The sequence below is a fragment of the Xyrauchen texanus genome, chromosome 45 (assembly GCF_025860055.1).
Source record: "Xyrauchen texanus isolate HMW12.3.18 chromosome 45, RBS_HiC_50CHRs, whole genome shotgun sequence".
Classification (NCBI taxonomy): Eukaryota; Metazoa; Chordata; class Actinopteri; order Cypriniformes; family Catostomidae; genus Xyrauchen; species Xyrauchen texanus.
The window spans coordinates 19,151,330-19,170,743 of NC_068320.1; the positions used below are offsets into that span (position 1 = coordinate 19,151,330).

Consider the following 19,414-nt stretch of genomic DNA (forward strand, 5'->3'; position numbering starts at 1 on the left):
ATCTGAGCTTGAGTGTAAAATATTCACTTGAGCAGATGACTCCAACATCTCGTCTATGAGAATGTTCAGCTCGACTCCATGAAGTGATGGGACATTGTGAGAGTTGTGTTTCATTCCCCTGACAATCAAATACATCAGCCCTGATTTTACCACTTCCCTCTCCAAACCAGTCTGCTCCCACAACAGACACAGCAATCCCACAATTCAGCTGTCCACAGAGGACACTGGCAGCTCTCATATCCATACATCCATCACATACTGTTCCCCACTCATTGAAATACTGACGCTCCACTCGACCAGAACAGTTATCTGGCCCGTTGTCCAGTCTAAGCTCAGAGTAACCTGGATGAATAAATAGAATTGAAGGATAATAAAGGGAAGAGAACAGACATTTTTTGAGTAAATCTTAGTCCTGCTGAACCCAAATAAGTTTCCTGAAGAACAGAACAGTTCATAAGATGGTATTGAGAAAACAAATATAATTTAGTGCTGCATGTTTAGTATTTACTCTATATGATGAATTTGATTACTTAACACACAGGTTGAAACATTGCCATTTTACCAGAACATTTCAGTCCCACGTTTTTGTCATGGGAGCAGGTTCTTGAAGATGATGATGGACAGAATCGAATGAGTGATTCATTTCCTCTACACTGAATCTCTTTTGTCCACATCTGTCCCTCTCCTTTGCCAAAAGCAGCTGCTCCCAGCACCTGTACAGGAGCCCCACAGTCCAGCTCTCTACACACAACCTCTGCATCCTGCTGGTCAAAGGCAGCATCACACACTGAAACCCACGTCTTCTCATGAAATATCTCTAATCTCCCAGAACACAGATGAGGTCCATCAGCAAGTCTTGTAAACCTTCCGTAGTTTATGGTTTCTGATTAAATTAATATAAAACATAAATCCACTTTCTTTAGAGTTGTAAAGGCATTGAGTGTTAATCTGTCTTACTGTGTCTATGATATTACACAGATGTCAGTTACATTTGTTTAGTTTAAAAGTTTGTTAATTAAGTTGTTTCAACATTAATATTTAATGAAAACTCAGCAGCTACATCAATTACTTTGAAAAAAAATGCATTCAAGTATTTATTAATGTATATGTGAAGTTTACGGAAGAAAGTCTGATTAGTGATGCAAAAACTGAGTGATGTATTGAGCAGATTACCTGAGCAGATAACTCCAGCATCATAACTATGATCACAGTTATTAACACCCCATCCACTTGATCCACAGTCCTTCAGTGTAGACTCTGATCCACTACAGCGCACATTATCCATCCAGATTGGTCCTGATCCTTGTCCAAAGTAAGCAAGCCATGGTGCTTCTAAAGCCTCTCCACAGCCGATCTCTCTACACACCACTTCAGCATCTGTCTTATCCCATCCCCTACCACACACTGTTCCCCACTGACCATCATGAAGAACCTCCACTCTACCAGAACAGCGGCTGTTACTGTTCACGAGTATCACGTTAACACTGTCTGTCCATAGGAAATACATCATAAAATAACCATCTAATAACAATAACAACAACACGACACCAAACACAATAATAATGCGATATTATAGGAGAAATATAGAACAGATGAAAATATGTAAAGTCATTTAAGATACATTTAAATTCACTTCAAATTTACAAAACAGAAAAGATATAGAAAATATATAATTTATCTCATGACCCAAAGTGTTTACTCACTAGCTGTGATACGTGTAACCACTGAAGACAGTAAAACGAGTGTCAAACAGCTCTTCATGTCTCTTACTCAACACAGTTTGATTAATTCAGTCTCAGTACAAGTTTCTCCTCTTCTCCCTCAGAGACACTGAAGAAACAGGGTGCTCTCATCCCCTAAAGAGAGAGAGAGAGAGAGAGAGAGAGACTTACTGCTGCTGCCAATGACACTCACTGTTGCCTTATTAGAGAGATCAGGAGAAATCTTCAAACACAATCAGTGACAAATCAGAAGGCAGCATTTGTATTTTCTCCATATATATCAATAAAGTGTCAGTGCTAATGAACAAAACTCCTCCTCCATCATGAAGAGACACTTTACTGAGGAGAGACACATGTCTGTTATAAGTCAGTGTGGAGAGATAAAGTCACACAACTTAAAGGAGTTTGATCTTACAGAAAAAGTTTATATTCAGCATCAAAGTCTGTCACCTGCACACATGAGACACAAGCACAGATGACTGCTCACTTCAAACACTTCAACAAATAGTCTTACTCATATTCACAAATATTGACTCTTCACTAATGTGAATACATTTGATATTTTAAACATATTTTTTGTTAATGGGATAAAGTGCTATCAAGTAGGAATTGCCAGTCTTTTCTGTTCTTCTAACCAATTGTACGATAAAAAAGAAAGTGCACCATATAATGATCTGAACTTATTCTGTATAATTAATAGAGGGCAATTCAGACAAGATTTGTAAATAAATATAGTTTTAATTCAAAGGGCATTTCTTCAATACTGTATCTGTTAAATACAGCAATACATTTTTTATCCAGGAGATGGCAGCATAAACGTGCTTTCTATAGACCAGCAGTTACTGCTGCAATGCGTTACTCATCCAGAAGATGGCAGAAACACATTTACTGAAGGTCGTGACACACCAAACCGAAGTCAAAACAATAGCGCCGACTAATGCAGATTGTGGTGTCGGCTCACGCCGCCTGCGTCTGGGTCAAAAAATTGCTCTTGAACACACCGCAAAGACGACACCCGACGGCCAACTGACACGTCCGTTCTGCGCCTGCGTGAGAGGTAATACCTTTCCGCACCAGCGGATGGCAGTAATCTGTATTCGTTATTCAAAACGGGAAAACGGAAGAGCTAGTGACTGCTGGGATACAAAACATAAACAAAGCAGTGTTTGCTTACCATTTCCACACAGATCTCGCTCACCACATACGGATACGTGATATATCGGTAATGTCTAATACGTTGCAAATGGATACTCCAGAGACAGGCTCAATGGGCTTTCCCGAATCTGTCGAGAGCTGGAGTTTACTGAAACCTCTGATTTTAAAAAATTTCGTTCGGCTTCTTTCTGTTCAGTTCCTCATGCTGAAGGATCTTATCAGTCCAATATTTAAATGAGAAAGCTTCAAGAGCCTTTCTTACCAGTTCTGCGTGGGAATGTCAACAAATTCGGCAATTCGTTCCTGAAACTTCTGCAGCAATCTACCAGGTCTTAAAAGAGAAATACCTGAAGGTATGCATGTTATATCTGTTTTATTTTTTTTAATATACTTTGATATTTATCGTGGAGTTTGAATGCATTCGGACAGTGAAACATGGCCAGATGACTACGAGTTATCAAGGGTCTGACATATGAAATTAGTTTTTTTTTTATTTATTTTATTTTCTTGTTTTTCAGTGCCCAGACAGTGGAAGAGTGGCAGCAAGTAGCCGATGGGTTCCAGGCTCAGAGGAACTTCCCAAATTGCCTAGGTGCTCTGGTTGGGAAACACATCAGCATTTTCCCCCCACCAGGAACTGGATCAACATTTTACAACTACAAGCATACATTTTCCATAGTTCTAATAGCACTGGTCAACAGCAATAGCAGATTCCTGTATGTAGATGTGGGTTGCAATGGGTGGATTTCAGATGGTGGAGTGTTTGGTGGATGCTCACTGCAGGATGCACTGGAGAACAGAACATTGAACATCCCTGCTCCTGCACTACTTCCTGAATCTGACCTGCTGGCTCCTTATTGCATTGTGGCAGATGAGGCATTTCCCTTGAAGGAGTACCTCATGAAGCCATATCCATATCTGTAGAGCAACATGTCTTCAATTACAGGCTTTCACAAGCGCGGAAGGTGGTAGAAAATGCAGTTGGCATCCTAACAAACTGTTTGAGTCATTGTAACCACCATTAATATTCAAAACACTGCCAATGTGGAGGACATTGTTTTGACTTGCTGTGCTCTGCACACCTTTTTGCGTGCAGAGTGCTGTGAACATGGCGGGAATTGACCAGGAAGGACCAGATCATGACACCGTCCCAGGAAGATAGAGGCAAGACCCTGACCTACAGCAGACCTCCCTGCCACACACAATCAACAGCACAACACAAGCCAAACATCTCAGGGATAAACTATGCCAGTACTTTAATTCAGACATTGGTACAGTGCCCTTTCAGTGGGACATAATATAGCATGTGCATATGTATGCAATGTATAGGAAAAGTGTGAATATAGTACACTGACAAACTTTTTTGTTTCCAGTACTTGGCCTTGGTCTCAGTTTTATGACTATGGTCTGAGATTGCAAAATAAAGTTTTGTATTTTCCATCATACTGTTGTGTGATCCTTTTTGAAAAAGAAATGTGAGTGCAAGTATCTTTTACCCAAAGTCAAAGCTTTTTATTTTCCAATGTGCAGTACAATGATTATAAGGAAAATATATGTGTATTTATATATATAGTAGATACTTAAAATACAAAATATTATTGTGCAATAAATATATAAAATTCAAGTGTGCTTCAAATATTCACAATATGCACATCCGTTAAATTTGTTTTGCCATAAACCTTTACAGGTGTGTAAACTGTCTGTCAGAGGCCTCTAATGCTTTGTTTCCCAACTAGTGTCCCATGAAAGATTGTCAGGTGTCCTGTGGAAAATTCCACAAAATAAATAAATGCATGGGAAAAAATTATTTCAGGGATCCAAACTCCTCACCTTTTGGAGAAATTAGAAGTTTTGAAGCCATAATCGGTCACTTTTGTGATTGTGCAGAGATTAATGTGCAAAAGTGAGTGATATTTATACTGTTGAGGGTCTTTCACAGGACTCGTGTCAGCGCTGCAGAATACATTCAAGTCTATGAAGTGACTTTACACCAGTGTTTTTCACACACGCTTTTGCTTCACCACAATGTATTTGAGAGTAATAAGCAACAAGAAATATTTAAAAACTGTCCAAATTTGTGAAGATATTGAATTATTTAAATATTACCTCATCATTTAGGACTATCAGAGACCACAGTTATTGAACTAATTTAACATGATACTGTAGATCTGCTTTGTGTTTATAATTCTCATACTGAAGTCTGTAGATTTGTAGCCATGCAACATTAATAAAGGAGAAGGACATTATTGAAACTCACTATTCTTAAATTATTATTGTCTTTTTGGATGAAAAATAATGCTCAGACTGAAAGAAGTTTATAGATATTTTTTGTTCTTGTAATGCTTAAACACTGTAAAGTCTCTTGGTAGATTTCGGTCATGCACGACACAATAATTCAGTGACTCACTCATAGCACAAAAGACTCTCATGTGTCGCCACCTAGTGACATTTCCAGAAGGAGTCACTGAACCAATCAATTAAATGTATTTTTTTAATATGTGAAATAGAAGCAAGCCTCTCCAAAATACTCTTTATTTTGCAGTTAATTATGTTCAGTTGTAAACGTGAATCACTAAAATAGCTGGAATTGGTGCTTTTAGCTTTTTCTTTAAAAACATTTGTGGACCAGTGATTGTCTTAACTTTTTCGCCTCTTGTGAGTTTACATCCCTGTAATTTGTTGTGGCATTGCAAGAACAAATCTACAAATTAGAAAAGAAAATGTGTTGTTTTGTCATTACTCATTTAGCGCTTTTGCCACCTGTGACCTCACACAGAGTAACCTACCTGTGATTTTTTTTTTTTTTTGCATAGCCGAATTTCAAACATTACAAGTAAACACGCTACTTAGATGGACAGAAATAATGGACAAGTTCTTGAAAAGGGAAAATATTGACGATGGTTAGCCTATGTGTGATAGTGATGTGCCATATCACTTTTTAGTCGTAAAAAGTGTGCTGTTGCAGGAAAACGGTTGGGAAACACTGTTCCGACGCATGGTTCTGGCCCACTGAATACTTCAAAATGCAGTTGTCAACATTGTGCTGGAAATGTTGCATTAAATGTGGGGCCAACTTCCGCATTCTGTGCTCAAGGTTTTTGCAATAGGCAGAGATGTCATCATTGGCACGACCAACCGTCGGCTTGGTGTGTCAGGGCCTTCTAAAAGACGAGCAGTCAAGTGTCTTGTCCTTGAGTTACCACATGAGGGAGCATCTCACTTGTCACTTACATTAAAAGCTTTATTTCTGATTTCTCTCGTCAATCTAATTTCACTTTACATTATTTATGTTCTTTGTCTATTTCTCACATTAAAATATAACAATAATAATAATAATAATAAATAAATAAATAAATAAAACGTTTGTCTTGACACGGTCATTCCTTGTGGACTGTTAAGCTTTTCAATAGCTTTACGTGGACAAAAAGCATGGCCATTCAATTGGCGGCGTCTGTGAACAGAAAATGTCAGAAAATCATATTTTTATACCCCACTGGGTGTATTGCCGCGTTTTCCCAACATATAAAAAATCAGGCTACAAAGTTCCAACTAGTACATGTGTTTTCAGTGTCACACAAAATATTCAGATACTAGAAATACTGTCTTTGAAATACTGCTTGATATCTAGAGTGTGCAGAACATAGATATACACACGTAGATGCCTCATTCAGCTGGTTCGGATGCGTCAAGGGGAGCTGTTTGAATTTAAGTTAATGGTTGTAAGTTTTAAATGCATAAACTAATTTTGTGTGGAAATAGTTTATAATGAATTAAATGACTTGGTGCTCATTTTCAGTATGTTCGCCTTCGCCTTAATATATTCGATGTATCGCGGTCCATAGAAACAGCTGCTAATTAGGTATCTACGTATAGATTTCTATGGTGCAGCATCTGCATCACTATTGTGCTGACAGCGAGCTCAACATTTGAAGCTCCGCCCCCTCAGTGACCTCACACTCATGCTCGCGAACCCTCGTCATTTAAACTCGTCACTCGAGTTCTCACACCATTACAAGTCTTCAGTGCTTTACTCAATTAAAATAAAATAATTCTAACTAATCTTTCTTTACGTAAGAAGAGTGTCGAAGGAAGTGTAAATACTTGTTGCTGTCAGGTAAGAGCAGTAAAAAAAAATTATAATCTCTCTCTCTCTCTGTAGGAGCTACAATAAAATGTTATTTGTTCATTTGTAATTTTGAGTCGAAGCTTCATTAATTCAAGTTTCATACTGTTAATGTATTGAACGTAAATTCTATTTAAATTACTTAAATTACACAAAGCTTTCACCCCCTTTGTATGAGCCATACAATCTAAATATGTGTCAGCTGTGTAAAAGTTCAATCGAAAATAATATTTTTTTAATTAGTTAATTGTAAAAAAAAAATTATAATAAAATAAAATGCTGGAAACCACCTCAAACCTTAACAGCAACTTCTGATAAAACAGGAAATGTCACCATAGAAACCTCTTCCTGTTCCCCCTTGACTTTGAGTGGTGGTGGGACATCAATGTAAGGTGACAGGTCTGCTTTCTGATGATCATTGACATTTTCTTTCCATTTCCAATCACTCATCATTTTAATCATTTTGTGTTGCCTGTCAGTTTACTTGCAGTAATAGATCATTTTGAAATGTCTTATAAAAAGTAACTAAATATCAGAAATTTCACAATGATGTCAGAATCTCTTTAAGGGTTTTCTTTTTTCGCATAGTCTTTCATTACTTTTCATAACATTTGAGTCCTTTGCATTTTTTGCCATTTTTGTATTTTATTGCTGTACATGTAGACAAATAATCTGTGTAAAATTACACATTGCATTAAATTAATAACATAGATAACACAAATACAATGCAATGCAACACCTATTAATATGTAAACCCTTGATTTAAACAGTAATTGTTTGACTGTATTGTTGTACTGAATAAATAAATCTGTTCTGCTGTACATACACACAAGTAAGATACTATTGCAGCTTAATTCTGCATTTCACCACTCAAAGACTTAATATCCCAAAAGATTTAGGAGGATTGTTATCATATTATACATTTTCTGTTTCTTCCATCTAGGACCCACAGCAAGGATTCAGTTCAAGACAACAATGAATTATGAATCCTGAAATAATCAGGATAATTATTAGTACTGGATCTAGCTTTGGATTCTGTCCCATTTGTACTTTCACACCTCTTGTCTACATTGCATCCTGACCCCTTGGTCAAGGTAAGCTTTAGTGGACAGAGTTGGAACCATGTCAGAGTTTGAACATGTTAGAGCCACTCGGGTCATCAGCAGTGGCTCAGACAAAGAAAAGAGCCAGCGGCTGCCACAGCCACAGAAAAGTCTGGAGAAGAAGGAATCAGGTTGGGGGAACATTGCTATAGTGGACAAGGGAGAAGAGTTTTTCCAGAACTGTGACAGTGAGGGAAAGGGATTCATTACACGCACTGATTTGAGGGTATAAATGTTTGTTCACAGAGCTCTCCTTATCCTCTTCGAGCTCATCTTCAAACACACAAGCTCATTATGGAAGTTTGTTGTGGATGTTAAAGAGGTCTTCTTATTGTCTTGTTTTTCTCATTACAGTGTGCTGAATTCAATGTGATGTAATGTTTTCATAGAGTCATTTAAAACGGAGGTTAATAGGAATGGTTGATGTAGGGTATTGTTCAATTTCTAAAAATAAATGATGCATTTGTAAGCTTGAATGTAATAACTGGATATTTTCTATTTGGGTAATAAAGGCAACTGTAATTGGTATTACAGTAATATTGTTACAATAGCAATATAGTGTTCATATGTAAATATTAATCATAATTATATCATACCAAGATTTATCTTAAATGTCTATTCAAAGTTACAGTCTCTGTATTGGCTTTCTATCGTCTTTTTAGCTATTATCTATACATACAAAATATGTGCCATTATTTTCTCTAGAGGCTACACAAAAACTTGCCGCTCTCTGCTGAAGAACTGGAAAAGGTCTTTGATTCCCTAGACCTTGACCGAAATGGCTACCTCACCCTGGGAGAGTTTTCCTCAGGATTTAGTGAGTTTATATTCTTGGGACAAGACGAACACTTCAAACAGAAATCATGCATGAAGAAAGCAAAATTATTTGTAAATTATTTACTTTATTAAAGAACTTAAAGGAATATTACAGGTTCAATACAAGCTCAATCAACAGCATTTGTGGCATAATTTTGATTACCACAAAAAATACTCATCCCACCTTTTCTTTAAAAAAAGCAAAAATCTGTGTTCCAGTGAGGCACTTACAATGGAAGTGAATGGGGCAAATCTGTAAACGTTAAAATACTCACTGTTTCAACAGTATATACACAAGACATAAAAGATATCCATGTAAACATGATTTTAGTGTGATAAAATCACTTACTGACCTTTTCTGTGTAAAATAGCCAATTTGACAACTTCCTTCCCTTGACCATGTAATGTCAACAATCCTAAAACGACTATAAAAGCTAAAATAATACACAAGTTTTAAAAGAAGAATTAATGTAAGTGCTTTTATAAAATTATAAGATTCACATTTCTGTCTATAAACCCTCCAAAAATTGGCCCCGTTCACTTCCATTGTAAGTGTCTCAATGTAACCTCAATGTTTGTTTTGTTGTTTTTATAGAAAAGAAGGGACGGGTCAAAATCATTTGTTGTGGTAATCAACATTATGCCACAAACACTGTCGATTGAGCTTAACTTGTACTGAACCCGGAACATTCCTTTAAACATGAAAGTTTTGTCCCTGACATGGTGCAATTGCATAATAAATATCTGCATCTTATTTGCATGTATTACAGTAATGCAGCTTATGTAATATCATAGATTTGTTGTATCTGTAACTGTTCCCCAGGTAACTTTCTTCATGGACGGAGAGTCTCCAAGACAGAGGCTCTAATGCCTGCAGCCTCTCTTAAGATTACAGAAGCTCTGCAACAAAACCAATGTGACGTACAGCTATCAGGGAATGAGGATGAGGAAGAGAGACATTTCAGCATGTTGATGGAGAGTTTGGGCTCTAGCATTGTCTTTGAAGAGTCAGTATTGACTAAAGTGCTTGCATTTACGATAAAAATAAGCTTTGTATTGCCACAAACCATAACAAATTTTACTCTCTTTGATTCAGCCCGAGTGAGGTCCGCAGTTTTTGGACTCAGCTCAGGAAAGATGAGCCTCACCTCTTGTCCAACTTTGAGGAGTTTTTGGCCCGTGTCACGTGTCAAATCCAAGAGGCACAACAAGAGAGAAAGCACATGGAGAGCGCCCTCAAAAGGTGACATGTTGATTCTCTACGCAACATGAAGTCAGGTCGATTTTGGAGCAGTTCTTCTGTCTTGTACGATCTATTGATTAAAGTAATCTTTGTTTAATACAAAGAGTCAATAATTTGCTTTGTTTTATTCTACATGTCACTAGTGAAAAATCCCTGATCCCAGAGTTTAGAGGCTTATTGTAAGTCTCTATAGAATGCAATTATATCCTTGTCCAGTGACCACTAAGCTTAGGAGTTAACATTTTTTGCATTCTTTGTTGAGACTAAAGGATGTTCTTACCAAATTTGTGTCAAAAATATATAATGTGCATTAAAGCGTCACTATTGCCTTGGTAACCTGAAGTAGAAGTGGTCATGAAGAGTGTGGGGCTCCAATGTTTTGTTATGAAATCTTACGGCACTTTAATTATTAGCCAACTGGATGTGCAGGTCTTAGCCAGTGTTTTGGAAAGTAAATACTATGAGAATTGAGAATTTCAGTACTTTATTAAAAGTTTCTCAGTCCGAGACAGCAACAATATGTTTATGGTCAAAACGGTTTATTATTCTACATATTATTTATTAATGCAAAATGAATGCATTAAATGTATCTTTACATTGAAAGAATGTACATGATGCCATTGTCTCACTGAACAGGAAAGCAGCCAAAGATGACAATGAAATTCTCAGATTATATGAGGAAATGGAGCAACAGATCATTAATGAAAAAGATAGAGCACTTCTGAAGGTAAACACATTCCTTTGAACTGCTGCATGTACTGTGCATTTGTTTTTATTTGTTCAGAGACTATAAAATTCCTGAAAAACTTTACCAATTCATCATGTTTGGGTATCATCATTCATGTTTTGGGATGTACAGAAATGTTGAGTTGTTTAGATTACAATTGGGCTATAATTCTCTCTCCTCCAGGACTCTGAAAATCTACAGATGCGCCGTCAAGACCTTCAGGAGAAGCTCTGCAGTAAAGAACAGGATTTGGAGCAGCTTTTTCAGAAACAGAGGAGGGTGAGTGCTGCAGTCGAACAGGTTTAATCTTAAAATTGTTTCAGGAAACTAGAAAATTATCAGACCAGCACCAGACTTAAAACTGAACTGTAATTACTAAATGTTAAAGTATGAATGAAAATGTGTATTTTGTGTGACTGCTAAGAGAACTCACATCTTGCCACTGTAGCCCTTTATTTTTTCCTGTGTACATCTCCATGAATGGAGCACAACATTCAAGATCATCAAGCAAAAGCTTAGGCTACAAGCCGTTAAGTCAACCCAAGAGTTTTACAATTTGTCTTGAGCTAGAACATTCACAGAAGGGAGGATTTTAGAGCAGGGTCAAGAAAACCTCCTGTGAAACTATCAACATTACTGCAATGATACTTAAGAGGACACATGACTTGAACATCTCTCACGTCCTAATTGACACTCTCTGGAATGAAGAAGTAAACTATTGCAGGATAAACTTCTTTAGCAGTGAATGGGAGACCACAGCAAATATTGTTTTTACGTTCCTATTTGCTCCAACAGTTGAGAAAATAATCCAATACTGCATTTCCACAACTTTTCAAAAGAGGAAAAAAACAGAGAGAGATTACTACAGTCAAAAGAATTTACTGACACTCCCTCAGTAGACCTATTATAAACCTATTAGATGTGGTAGCTAGTTTTTAGAATTAATGCTAGGGAAATAATAATAATACATAGTATAATGTTTTACATTTACACTTTTTTTCAAGTTTGATTTATGCTGCTAAATAAGGCAGAAAAGCATTATTATTGCAGGCCCACAAAGAATCTGCACATACAGAACTCATCAGAAAGGCCAAAGATTTCCACAGAATTGGAAAACCTGTCATTCATAAAGTTCTATAAATCCCAAGCCCCTTGAATGTTCATTTGTTAAATATTTTGTATAAAAATATACTTTCAGCTACCATTGAGAGTGTAGTACATGTGTTCACACATTTTTATCATGCTTAAATCCATTCCACAGAATTAAGTAGATTTCCTCTAAACAGTTGCAGAAAATGTGGTGAAAAGTTCAGAGGTTCTGTCTGACCCTAGTTTTTACTTGAACTAAAACAATTATCAAAGTTGATACAAAGGTAATATAGCTTTGTGTTACTCACAAATGTGTCTTTACTTATACATTTCTCTTTGTATGTTTCATCAGTTGGAGCAACAATGTCGTGATTTTCATAGTGAACACCAGGAGAGTCGGCTGGAGAATGTTAAACTTAAAATGACCAATGAGGAGCTGTCTCGTGAGCTTGAGCATACCTGCCAAGAGCTGGTTTTGGCTCAGCAGCAGCTGGGCATTCTACAGGAGCAGGCCTCTCGTCTACAGCAGGAGAGAGAGATGTCAGTCTATACATTTATTTTTAATATACACACAGAGATCCCACCAGTCTTTAGATTTATCACTTATGACTTGTTTATCACTTATGAGTATCTCAATAACCTTATAAGCACATATGCTTTTTTCTCTCACAGGGAGATGTACAGAATCACAGAAGGATTACAGAGAGAAAAACAGAGTTTGATGAGGCAGTTGGATCTGCTCAGGTGAGCTTTATTCACTCTCACATATAGAAACAAACAGGCTACAAGCATCTCACGTGATTTACTGTTCTTTCAAACAGAGAAATGAATAAGCATCTAAGAGATGAGCGAGACATTAGCTTTCTGGTAAGTTGATTATGCATCAAATTGATTATGACAAAAATCATAATTGTTGATTATTTCCCTTGACATTTCAGTTGTAATTATTCATTTTGATTAGTAAATTTGAATTACAATACATATTTTGTGTGGGGCAACTGCATGCCTAATTCTTTTTGTTGGCTTCACATCCAAAACTAGCTGAGAATTGTGTTCCTGAATTGCTTTATTATTGTAATTCCATGAAAAACAAGTGTCATAAAATGTTTTGTATAAATGATACATGGAAAGTGAGCATTTCTGAGATGCATTTAGTCTAATATAAAAACCGCTGATTTGCAATTGCATACATCCACATAATGGACAAAAATTAAGACCTAAATGGAATTCTATATTTGACACTTTTCATGATTAGTTAATTGCGACAGCTGTAATTGTTATTGTTCGATTAATTGTGTTTCGGATGAGACATTAAACTGAGGTCCTGACTCTTTGTGGTCATTAAAAATCCCAGGGCACTTCTCGTAAAGAGTAGGGGGCCTGGTGTCCTGGCCAAATTTCCCTCATTGGCCCTTCTCAATCATGGCCTCCTAATAATCATCATCTGTATCACTCTACTCTCTCCTCTCCACCAATAGCTGGTGTGTCGTGAGCGTACTATCACACTGCGGCTGCCGTCGTGTCATCCAGGTGGATGCTGCACACTGGTGGTGGTTGAGGAGAGTCCTCCTATTCTATGTAAAGCACTTTGAGTGCCTAGAAAAGTGTTATATAAATTTAAGGAATTATTATTATTATTATTATTATTATTACTTAAATGCTGGAAATTAGTTTTGAAGATTAATTGTGCCTATGTGCGAATTTCTTAAAGAAAGTAAAATTGTATTATATTTGCATTTTTTTTTTTTTTAAGATGTGTTGAAATGTATAGTGAATGAAAAGTATACAAAAAGTGCATATACAGCAGAACTTGTATGGAAAACAATATTATCTAATACCTCATGAAGTTAATTTAAAGAAATGACAGACTGTGCAGACTGTAATTTATGCAAAATTATGGTTATTTTGAAGAAAATATAAGACGGTTTGGATTTGTTGAATGTTTTTTTTTTGTCAGTCCATAATTCACATACTTCCATTTGTGTTAAATTTATGCTATTTTATAACTTTGATGACTTTTACTCCTATTCTTATATAACTCTTAAATGAAACGTTGACACTCTTATGCTTATTCTTAATAAAGAATGAGTATGTGTCCAAACGTTTGTCTGATGGTGTATCTCTGTAAATATTTCTAGAACATTTACAAAAATATACAATATATATATATATATTTTCTTGTACAACAGAAACAGAGTAATTCAATGAAGAAATCCTCCCGGAAGCAAAGACTCAGCCCAACTTCAATAAAATACACTGAGAGGAAACCATCTGTCAAAAAGTGAGAGTAAGTTTACATGTCCTCTTTAAATATCAGAAGTGATGTAATAAGATGGAAACATACATTTGCTCCCTCTGACACAGAGAAGTTGACAAAGATGAATCAACTCAGCGCTCTCACAAGAAGGCATCCTCTTTAGCGAACGGTCACTGCAATACCTTCACCACAGGAAATGAGGGGAAGGTGGAAGTGGATGGGACATCTGAGAAGTTAGCTGGTGACTCAGTAGGTGTCAGTGCTGGGGTGGATGTGGAGGATGCTCCCCCGGATGGATGGCCTCTACGCAGGGTCATATCCATCGAGGAGGATCACCTCCCTCACCTGTTGCAAGGAGATCCCCACCCTCTTCTCCATCAGCTTAGTGAAGAAGAAGAGCAGGAGCAGGGTGGAGAAGAGGAAGGTCTGACTCCACCACCAGTTAGGGTGAAGAAGCCCTCTAAGAAAAAATCTATCAGAGGTAATATGCCCTCTTCTGCACGGGGTCAGCCAGTCGGCAAAGAGACCCTTCGGGAGGTAAGTGACTGTGTAACGTGGGCATACTATATAATATAGGATTGTCCTTGCTGTTTTGAAATAAAAGACTTTGATGTAGCAGTACCGGTATATACAGTAAATGTATACTAATGTTCACAATTTAAAGCTGCCTCCTTAGTCCACCCATATTATTCATTGAAACTAAACTGCAAAAATGGTCTATTATTTCAGAAATCATCATGGTTGTTAAATCACACCTATGAGCACATGTATATCTGTGTCTATTCGGTACTTAGTAACTCAATCATAAAGCCTATTAAGATGACATCTTTAAGGTATACTAGCAAAAAATCAATTATTTAATTTGTTTAATTAATGTCATAGGGAAGGTGGAAAATTGTCATAATTGTCCAAAAAAAATCATTGCATAAAACTTTTACTTACATTATGAGTGGACTTGATGGAACATGAAAATCTTACAAACGTATATGTGTCTTCAGTGCTTATCCATCTCAACAACATATATTCAAATTACTTCAAATTATATTCAATAAAGTCACTGGATATTTTTGTCTACAGGGTCCTGCAGAAGGGGTTGCTGTGGCCCCTCAACGTCTATTTAAGGTCATTCTGGTTGGAAATTCCAGTGTTGGCAAAACAGCACTTCTGCGACACTTCTGTGACGGACAGTTCCATTCTGCCACATCTGCCACTGTGGGTGAGTTTCACTCCCACTCATGTGCAAGTTATCTGGAAATACAATCCTGCAGATTAGTATAAAATGATTGCAAACTTAGAAGATGACTTAAAATTTAATCTTGTGGCCAATATAGCAAAAGTTTCAATTTAATCTCTGTTGCCCTTTTACTGTGCTCAAAAGGATGCAAAGATTCTCTTTTGTTCTATTTTGTGTTATTATTTATATGTCTCCCAAAACCAAAGTTCACAACCTACAAGCTATGCATAATTTTTAAGTATATCATTTCTCCTTTTCAGGCTTTTCATTGCATTGTGGTGGAAAGCATGTGTATTAACTAAATTCCAGTATGCTATAGGATATCTTAGAGCAGCCAGAGAATGTGAAACTAAAGCATCACATGAAAGAGCTTGGGAAGTCACACACTCTGCATTTGAATCCTGGTACACATTGCACAGCAGATTATGTCAAAGGCACACACACACACACACACACACACACACACACACACACACACACACACACACACACACACACACACACACATGTTGTGTTTCCATGTTTTATGGGGACATAATGGTTTTTATACTGTACAAACTTTATATTCTATCCCCTAAACCTAACCCTCACAGAAACATTTCTGCATTTTTACATTTTCAAAAAACATAATTTAGTATGATTTATAAGCTGTTTTCCTCATGGGGACCGACAAAATGTCCCCACAAGGTCAAAAATTTCGGGTTTTACTATCCTTATGGGGACATTTGGTCCCCACAAAGTGATAAATACACGCTCACACACACACACACACACACACACACACACACACACACACACACACACACACACACACTGAACTAGATAGATATTTGTCAACAGTACCACAGTTTTGGTCATCAGGCCTTACTACAGTTATGGTTTAGTTGTGATGCTGCAAAGAAACATGTTCTTAGCAGTGTACTTATTATTTCCATTTTTTTCTGTTTGTATGTGTGTGTGTGTGTGTGTTTGTGTATATGTGTTTGTGTGTATTCAGATTCAGTTGAATGGGTGTAGACCACATATTTCTGTCTGACAGAATAAATCAAGAAATTATAAATAATGTGTTATGTTGTGCAGGTATTGACTATAGTGTGCGGACTCTAAATTTGGGTGACAGTCATGTGGCTCTCCAGTTATGGGACACTGCAGGCCAAGAGAGGTAATTTATTTATTTTATTTTAACTTTTATTTGACAGGGACAGCGCAAAATTTAAACAATTGCACCAGAGTTAGCTAACAGCTAATTTGCATCTGTTGTCCCTGGACAACAATTCACACAGGATAGAGAACAACAACAATTTCAATCATTATCGAACATTATCCAGTAGCCTTTTTACCATTGGCATCACTTACGGTGTCACAGAATGCCACTATTTAGGTATTTTCATTCAGCTTATAAACAGGTCTGCTACCTCAAGCCTGTTTAAGCATTTCGTGAATGTTCTACCGATTCCACAATCTTGACTGTTGTCCTTCTAGGCACCTCTAAAAAGCTTTTCATCTGGAATAATAGCTCAACCAAAACAAAATCTCATCTGTCACTGTTGATAACATCCAGCTTTAATAACAATGCAATGCTGCGTCCTTTAGGTATCGCAGCATTACCAAGCAGTTTTTCCGCAAGGCAGACGGCGTGGTGGTCATCTATGACATCACAATGAAGGATAGTTTCAGATCCGTCCGCCCCTGGCTGGCCAGCATTCAGGAAGCTGTTGGAGACCAACAAATCGGACAAGGAAAATGAGAGAGAGGTGCAGACAAAAGAGGCTCGGATGCTAGCTGAGGTGTGGACATCTCTTGTGCTCATACACAAACCACAATATATTTCAGTACATATTAGGATCACACAACAGCTCATATAGGTTGTTATTTGAAGAGATTTTGAAGAGAAATGTTAAAATGTATTATATTATTTTTATAATTATTTATTATTATAAGAGTTAAAATGTTCTTTTCTGATATTATGAGACATTGTTGAGTTCTCCTATGAAAATCTAGTGACATGAGATTACTAGGATCTTCTTCTTAAAAGAAAAATAAGAGAAGCAGGACAACTTAGGTCACAATTTGCTCTCTATTCAATCTCATTGCTGTCTAGGAGAAAATTATTTGTGATTTTTTTTTTCAATTTCCAATAAAATCATTGCACAAGTTGCTCACGCTCTCTCTCTCTCTCTCTCTCTCTCTCTCTCTCTCTCTCTCTCTCTCTCCCTCTCTCTCTCTTTCTATCTCAGTTTGCTTTGTAATGTGTATTGTGTTTTATTCGGCAGGAAACACATCTGCTGTTCTATGAGTGCAGTGCTTATACTGGAGCTAATGTGCTGCAGGCCATGATACACCTGGCTCGGTAAGAAAATAAACAATATGTTACAGAATGTTGTCACATTTTGTTTAGCTGCAATCTCTTCACTTATAGCTGCACTTATAGCACATGAAAGGAGACTGCGAGACAAAAATGTGGGACAGCGACCCAACAGTAAACATTATCAGATGTTGACAGAAAAGTGTGTGTTTTCAATTATATGTTCAGGGTGTGATCTTAATCTGTTTTATATTATTTGCTTATTTTGTGAATCTTATTTTAGCCCCTAAACTCTATTTAGTGGGTGCTATATTGCAAAAAATGTTGCACTTAAAACTTTAAAGTCTACTGTATGTATACGTCAGGCATATGAGGCATATGATATATCATTTGAAACTTTTCAAAGAAAACCATTACTTCTGCAGTTATGTTACTTAAAATAGCAAATTAAGGCCTCAAAACATTTGTGTTGAAAATTACCAAGAGGTAATAATGTGGTACAAATATTTAAATCAAAATAAATGATAAAATAAAATAAATTAAGTCCTTCACAAAGCACTTAAATGAAAGCTCTCACTCTCAGGAATGTGACTGTAGTTAATTTTGTTGCCGTAATACCACAGTTCAAAAGATTTTCAAAAGAATCTTAAAGTGAAATATGCCTTAGGAAGTTCTCTAAAACAATGAGCTATTTTTACTTGTCTGTAAACTTGCTTGGCTGTATAATCCAATGTTAAATCATAAATCTTCTGATTATAAAATGTAAATGGATCTCAGCTTTCTAATGACACCTAAATTGAGCTTCTACTCCACTCAGAGGTTAAGATATTTAATGAAACAACAAGGGTGATGCTTGAACTGAAAATTGTGTCTATGGAGTGTCTATGGGCGAGCATATCTGTGAGGGCTAAAATGCATTAGAACGCCACATTTCAGATCTGTATATTGTGATGGAATGTGATAGAGAATTTTTTTTTTTTCTAGTGCTTTCTGCCACCTAGTGGAATAAAATGAGACTTTTCAAAGTGAGGTAGAGTGAACAGAACCAGAGTTACATGCTTACAAAGTTAGGACAAATAAATAAAAACACACAATATTATTAATTAATCATTTTAGTTTTTTTTGTGTGTGTGTGTGGTTTTCTGAAAAATTATACACATTTTTGGAAATTAGTCCACAGTATGTGTAAATGGTGAGCTTTTAAATTTGAGTGTGAAATTGTGGGCACCAGCCCAAAAATGCACCAGAGTTTAAGTGTTAGAGTAGATAAATATATATTAAAATAATTTTTATGAATACTGATTGCAGGGTTTTGAGGGAGCAGGAAGACAGAGTTTGGGTCAAAACTGTGAGACTGGTGGATCCACCATTAAAGAAGAAAACTGCTGCAAGTGACCACACACATGCACACACACCTCTGAATCTCTGCAGCACGTACTGGTGTAATCCCTCTGTGCTTTAAGTATCATCGTCTCATACTCAATATAAATAATATACCCAGTGTCAACTTAAGAGACTGAGAGAGGCCATATTCACTCATATCTGAATAAAAAATGACTTCAGGGTAAAGAGACTTTTCATGTCCATTTTGAAAAAAACATCCCCTTGAAAAGTCAGTGCCAATGATTTTTGTAACATGCA

General features: G+C 36.7%; 1 protein-coding gene and 1 pseudogene across 1 annotated transcript in view; one reads left to right on the forward strand and one right to left on the reverse strand.

Moving 5' to 3' along the window:
- LOC127637503 (uncharacterized) overlaps window positions 1-1,809 on the reverse strand; it is a 123,596-nt gene extending 121,787 nt beyond the window's left edge. Inside the window, exons 1-4 of the mRNA XM_052118593.1 lie at window positions 1,704-1,809; window positions 1,174-1,488; window positions 563-883; window positions 151-342 (exon numbers count right to left, since the gene is read on the reverse strand). Coding sequence (XP_051974553.1) covers window positions 151-342; window positions 563-883; window positions 1,174-1,488; window positions 1,704-1,761 — 886 coding nt within the window. The 5' untranslated portion in view covers window positions 1,762-1,809. The remainder of the gene's footprint in view (window positions 1-150; window positions 343-562; window positions 884-1,173; window positions 1,489-1,703) is intronic.
- A 6,312-nt stretch (window positions 1,810-8,121) lies between these two features.
- Window positions 8,122-19,373, forward strand: LOC127637394 (EF-hand calcium-binding domain-containing protein 4B-like; annotated as a pseudogene).
- Window positions 19,374-19,414: the final 41 nt, after the last annotated feature.